This window comes from Tupaia chinensis, unplaced genomic scaffold (genome assembly GCF_000334495.1).
Source record: "Tupaia chinensis unplaced genomic scaffold, TupChi_1.0 Scaffold000688_1, whole genome shotgun sequence".
In the NCBI taxonomy this organism is placed as follows: domain Eukaryota; kingdom Metazoa; phylum Chordata; class Mammalia; order Scandentia; family Tupaiidae; genus Tupaia; species Tupaia belangeri.
In genome coordinates this window covers 6358162-6364603 of record NW_006160211.1, presented here as the reverse complement: position 1 = coordinate 6364603, position 6442 = coordinate 6358162, and the positions used below count along the sequence as shown (strand labels likewise).

At 48.6% G+C, this 6442-nt stretch overlaps 1 protein-coding gene across 1 annotated transcript in view; it reads left to right on the top strand.

Moving 5' to 3' along the window:
* The window catches only part of ATG14 (autophagy related 14), a gene marked incomplete at its 5' end in the record, with an annotated part of 21249 nt that extends 15866 nt beyond the window's left edge, over positions 1-5383 (top strand). The window contains 3 exon segments of the mRNA XM_014592430.1: positions 488-578; positions 657-742; positions 2470-5383. Of these exon segments, the coding sequence (XP_014447916.1) occupies positions 488-578; positions 657-742; positions 2470-2776 (484 nt within the window).
* Positions 5384-6442: the final 1059 nt, after the last annotated feature.

Here is a 6442-nt window from a genome sequence, read left to right as displayed (position 1 = left end):
CGGGCAAAGAGAATGGCCAGGACAGAGCCCTGGGAAGAGCGAGGGAGAGAGGAAATCACGGGCCTCTCTTGGGCTCATGGGGCCATCGTCAGCCCCTGGCCGTCACTCTCAGAAAGCAGGCAGTTGCAGAGTTCTCCTTGCTGTAAAAGTGCCAAGATCTTGCCAATCCCGTCTGTGTTTCAAGGAATGATCTTAGATGTTCATCATTTCATCAATGTACAAGTATTTGTGTAGATGAGTTTCCTGAAGGGAATTGCTTGGCCCGTGGGTGTCCGCATGGTCATTTGTGTAGATGCGGGAGTGCTCTCTGTGAGGCCGTTGGTTTTCTCTTAGAAAGTTTCTATTAAGTGCAATTCGCTAAGGAGGAAAACACACAGGGTGTAGTTTATACTGAACTGTATGTAAAGCATACTCTTCAAAACGAACATTTTATCACAGAATTTTCTCAAAAAAATATATCTTTACAGACTATATGTTTGTTTTACAGTGAATTTTGTGGGGAAAATCTCAGCAAACAGAAATTTACTCGAGCAGTGAAGAAATTGAATGCAAATATCCTTTACCTTTGTTTTTCTCAGGTATGGAAAATGCGCTGTGAACTAATTTCTAAGATGTTACAGAGTTGAAAATATTAATCGATCCTGTGCTTTTTTTAGCATGTAAATTTAGATCAATTACAACCACTGCACACCCTCAGGAATCTCATGTACCTGGTCAGTCCGAACTCGGAACACTTGGGCAGGTAAGGGTGACTGTCGCTTTTTCCTAAGTGTTGTTTTTGCGACTGCTTCTAAGTGGAGTTATACATGTAGACAAAGTGCGGACGCCTGTTTCCCAGCCCCAGACTCTCCAAAAAGGCTAAAATTAGTGCCGTCCCATATAGAAGGAAGTGGTGGCTCATCGTGGTTGACCTATTACGGTCCTTCCATGGTAGTTCCCAGATAAAATTAATATAAAATGTTTTTAGCACGTAAAATACAATAGAAGCACCCAGACATTCCTTGAGTAGGCTTTCTTGTGCCCTTCCTGAATATCAAAGGCCATTTCTTTGCGTCCACATTGATTTCTTCGCTGACCCTGCTCAGGGCATGCCCTGTTTGTTGTGCATTGTCTTTTGTGCCTGATTGTTCTTGGCCCACCTTGACAGAGGCTGAACACAGTTGGGCAGGGACTGGAATGGCAGGCTGTGCAAGTCGAATCATTTGTATTTTTGCCTGTTATTTTTGTTTAACCTGTTACTTTCCTCCACGTGTTATCAGCAAAACCCTTAAGCGAAGGGAGGGCCTCATGTGCTTATCTTGGGGCCTCAGTAGGGAGATAGAGGCTGCTGGAGAGGCTTGGTTCCACCCTGCTGCAGGCTCCAGGGATGGGCTGTCCCCAAAGAGGAAATGCAGCTGGACTCCCTGGAAGCAGGAGCTGGGGGGCATTTGAAGGGGCGGGGGAGGAACATGCAGGCACAGGGCCACAGATGGTGCCGAGGTGGTCACAGGACAAGGCCTGGGAAGGACAGGGGGGTGTCATCTGGGTGAGGCTGTCGTCAGGGAGCTGTGGGAAATCAAACTAGTTTTCTCCTGAAATGTAGTGTGGAAAATGCACTACTGCAGATTAATCTACTCTCAATGGCTGTATCTCATTATGTGGAAAGTACGCATCCCTAGAAAATGATTGATGATAAATATGTATGTATTTTTTGGAGAGATTTTTTTTGCTATAGGGCGCAGCACATGTATTCTCCAGAGAGACAGAGAAAGTGAGATCTCACGGGTGGCTGTGCCACATTCCCTTCTTTTCCATTCTTCTCTCGGGATTTTGGGCACATGCACACACATGTCCGGCGTGAGTTTTAAGCTGCCCAGACTGGCTCAAACCACAGTCGACTCCATGGGAGTCCAGCACGTAAACATTACGCCATCTGCTGCCCCCACCCAGTGATATTTTTAAAAGTGCACAGGAGCCTGCTGTTGGCGGTGTCCCAAGGGAGCCGCAATAACTCACAAAGGACCAGACTGTTCATCGTTATGAGTTTAAGTGTTTAGTTTGGGGCTTTGCTAAGGCGGGAGCACCCGCGCAGCCCCGTCCGCGTGGCCCCCTCCGTGGGCCGTTGATCACTTGTTCCACTGAACACCGTGTGAGAGGGAGGCCACGCTCTCTGGGGCTGCTCACTGACACTGTGGATGGCGGTGAGCTGGCTCAGTGGGTGGTTTTCCCCGTTGGGTCTTCACAAATAAAGTAGGTGGAGCGGAGGGAACGCGTGGCCTCACGGTTCTGTTGGTGACTGGACGCAGCTGTCACGTGGGGGAAGAACTCCATAGCCTGGCCGTGAGAGCGGCACTGCGTCAGGAAGTGGGGCGCAGTGGATGCGTTGGGGCGGCTCTCCCTTCCCACTGCAGAAGTTCTCAGGGAAGATGGCATCTTGGCTCGTACTCCGGGCATGGTGATGTCTTAGAGGCCACTCCCTGTCCCACACAGGTCAGGACCCTTCGAAGTGCTTGCGGACCTGGAGGAATCCATGGAATTTGTGGATCCCGGAGTTGCTGGCGAATCGGATGAGAGTGGAGATGAGCGCGTCAGCGACGAGGAGACTGACCTGGGCACAGACTGGGAGAACCTGCCGAGCCCTCGGTTCTGTGACATCCCTTCCCAGCCCGTGGAGGTCTCCCAGAGCGAGAGCACGCAGGCATCCCCACCCATCGCCAGCAGCAGCGCGGGTGGGATGATCTCCTCCGCCGCCGCCTCCGTCACCTCCTGGTTTAAAGCGTACACTGGACACCGTTAGTGACACGGACCAAAACATGCCAGACTTGCATCAGGAAAGTTCTCGCACTAGACTCTAGTGAACCTATCTGTTTAGTTAAGGTAGTGCCTGGAACAGAAAGAGGCTAAGCCTTGTTTTTGTCAAGCAGGGAGACAAGCATTTCTACTGGTCAAGTGGCCCGTGATGGTGACCAACATGCTTATGATACTTAATAGAAAGAGGAGTCAGAGGTCCCGCCTGATCGGTGTTGAGCAGGCCTGGTCACGTACCCTGGAGGAGGCAACTTCCTTGGGCTCTCTGGTCTCAGGCCGCAGGGCCCACAGACCCGGGTCAGTGTGTCCATCCTCGAGACGCTGAGACTTCCCAGTGGAGTGTCAGAGCTTGGCTGAGTCACAAGACGGTGATTCTTGACGACTAGGACTTGAAGATGGAAACTGTTTAATATGAGTTCGTTTTTCTGCCATCTTTCTCTGTACAGAGAACCAGCAGACAGTTTGAGATACTTGATTTCTTTGTAATTTGGTCACCTTTGATTTTTAGATCAGAGATTCGCGTTTGGTTTCGGAGGGCAGTCATTTCCGCAGGGAGGGTCAGTATGAGGCCCGTTTCCTTGTGCTGCTCTGTCCTGGCTCCTCAGACATTCCTGTTTTTCTCCCCCCACTACCCCGCACCAAAGAAACTAAGATCTTTCTTTAGGACATACATGAATGGAAGAATCCTCATTGTAGTACTGCTCTAGAGGTGTTTTGAAATGACTTTCTTGTATTCTGAGGGAAACCAGGCTTGTCCTTACTCGGGTTATTGGATTCCTACCATACACTGGGTGCGTTTTGAAACTGAACTCATTTCCTGTGAGTGAAAGTACGTTACTCCTTGTGTAGCTGGATGCTGCCTGGCACAGATGAAGAGCCACTTAATTATGTGGCCTCTGCTCATTGTTCTGGTGTCCATTCTAAGCGATTTAGTAGGTGGCGGGTGTCCAGGGAAACCATCCCTGCCTCCTAGAGGGTTTGTTGCTCTGAGGACACTGCCTTTGCCCACAGGTGCAGAGCAGAGCCTTAGAGCTGAGCCTGTCCTTTATCCTGGGGAGAGATCAGAGAGCCAAGCTTTTCCCTTACCAAGAGATCGTTTTCAGCTAATGTGTCTTGTCATTCTCTTAGTGACAATCTTACAAGAAAACTGTAACAAGAGAGGCATTATGTACAAATGTGTAAGTAGTATTTTATTTTTAATAACTGCAAAAAAAAATCCTATGTAACAATTACAAAAAGAAGTCCTACGAGAAATTCCTAACAGGCATCACTCCCACGTCCCACAAGAGTGCTTGGCACGACAGGACCTCCGCTACACCACCCGGAGGTTCGCCTCGCCCTTGCTCTTCTCTCACTGTAATGATCACAGTTGGTACTTGGCCTCCAGAGCTGAGGTGCTGTACAGCTTCTGGTATCGCTGCCTTTGGTGTTCAGTAGAGTCTGGGGGAGGAGGAGCAGAAAGGAGTTTCTCCGACTCCAAATTTCCATTTATGGAGGTAGCAGGCTTTTGCCATCATCAGCTCTTCTCCACCGACTTCGCTCTTTCAGCACCCAGGTTCGTGATTGCTGGGCTTGCAGTCGCCATCCGGTTCTGGAGTTCATGGAGAGTGCGTGTGATAGACTTGAGCAGACACCAGGGAACTTAAACATCCCCCGGATAAGGGTGTCTAGCTACTGCAACCTCAGCAGGCAGCTTAGCCCCCCACGTCGGAAGCCTGGGCTTTGGGGTTGGGAGAAGAGATGGCCGTCAGCTGAGAGAGGCACAGCAGGCACGGTTTTCTCGGGGTGGCATTTAGGAACCCGGGGATGTAGCTGAAGCTAGCGAATAGAATCCAAGGATCACAGACGTGTGTGGAGGGTACTTCCCCCAAACTCAGGAGGGTGTGGGCACCTGAGGGATTGATAGGGATATTTTGTTGTTAAGATCAACTAGAGGCACTTTATATAGGGTTAAGTGAGTAAACCCTGGAGTGGTTTGGAACACCAACATACTGGCTTACACTGCTGAAATATTCTGGGTTTCATTATTTTGCACTGGATCCACCCTGTAAATATTCTTAAATATACATTTCAACCACTGTTTTTTCTACTCTTTGCTGCTCATTACAAATCTTTCGTGTAGGTGCCAGGACCATATGTAAACAGCTTTTTAAGAAAATTGAAGCTGGTATTTTTTTCAAATAAAAAGCCATAGAACTTGGTCACGTTTTCCATTTTACAATGATTTATTGAAACAAGGTAATACTAATAAAAACCTACAGGCACCACATAGGCTGCTTCAGAATGTCTGCTAAAGACATTTTCGTCGTGGAATATAACTAAGAAGAGTTTTGCACATCTGCGAGTGAAAATGGTATGTGGCACTGGTGCGATGGGCGGGCGCCCACTGAGGAGGACGCGCTGCACCTGGGAAGGAGCGTTCGGCGGCATCCCGTTCAGAGCGCCCGGCCCCGTCTCAGAATGTCTCAGAATCTCCTTGCGGCGTCTCGTGCAGGAGCTGCCTTCTGCTCTGTGACTTCCAAATCAGTTTGAGTCATAGAAATGTTTTCTAAACTTTTATTGTATTACTGCAATAAATCTTTTAACAGGACTTGCTAATATGTGTGTCTTTTCACCTCTGCTGGGACGTCGATCGAGAGGGTAGTGGAGCGATCTAACCCAGAGTATTTTATATAGCATAATTTTTTTTTAAGAATTATTTTGCCAGGTAAGAAAAACGTGCCTGCTAATACGTTGTGTGTTTTTTTTTCCCCCCAAAATTAGAGCTCGAGGTGATAGTAGTAGTAATGGTCATAGTCACCCAAGGCCTAGTGTTTATGTGAGTTGGACCGCACATGGCTGGCTACGCAATTCGAATTGTAGAGCTAGTGGCTCGAGAAACACACAAGGCGGGCACGTGTGTGCATGCCCAAAATCTTGACCAGGGAGAAGTGTAAAAGAGATTGTGGCATGACTATGCCCCTATGGGAGGGGTGCTTTCTCGCCATCTTCCTGTCCCTCCCTCTGGCAAGTGTATGCATCCTATAGCAAATTTAAAAAATTAAATTAAAAAATAAAAAGCAGGTGATATATTTTTGTATTTTAATTCAGAATAGCCAAAAATATTTCAGTGTGTAGCGAATGTGAAAAACATTGATGTATTTTGCAGCACTCACTCTGGACTGGCCAGTTCCAAGTGCTGGACAGTCCCCAAGGCTAAGAGCTGATGCTGGATGGTGCGGCTTCCAGCACCTTCCCAGGTGTGCTAGCTGAGGGTCTCCCGGGGGTCACAGGTGTCAGGAAACAGGTACCATTCTTCTCCGAGCACAGAGGAGGAAGGAAATTTTGCAGTGGCCTTTGGGGAACTGGAAGAGCCGGGGAAAGTCTTACTCATGTGTTTCCGTGTGAGCCTTTTCCAGGTGACTTCACAGTAGCCCTCCAGGTCCACTCCCTCTTCCTCCTGCTCACAGCTTGGGAGACTGCTGGGTGGGCTGCAGCAACAGGCTCTAGGATTCACTTTTTTTTTTTTTTTTAAGAGGTTTTGCCTTGCTACACGTGGGAGAGAAGATATCTGAGAGAGAGAGAAGTGAAAAATCACCCCCCGGGGGAATAGCCACACTGCAGTTCCTTCTCCATTCTCCTCCCAGGATCTTGGGCATGTACACACAGATGCATG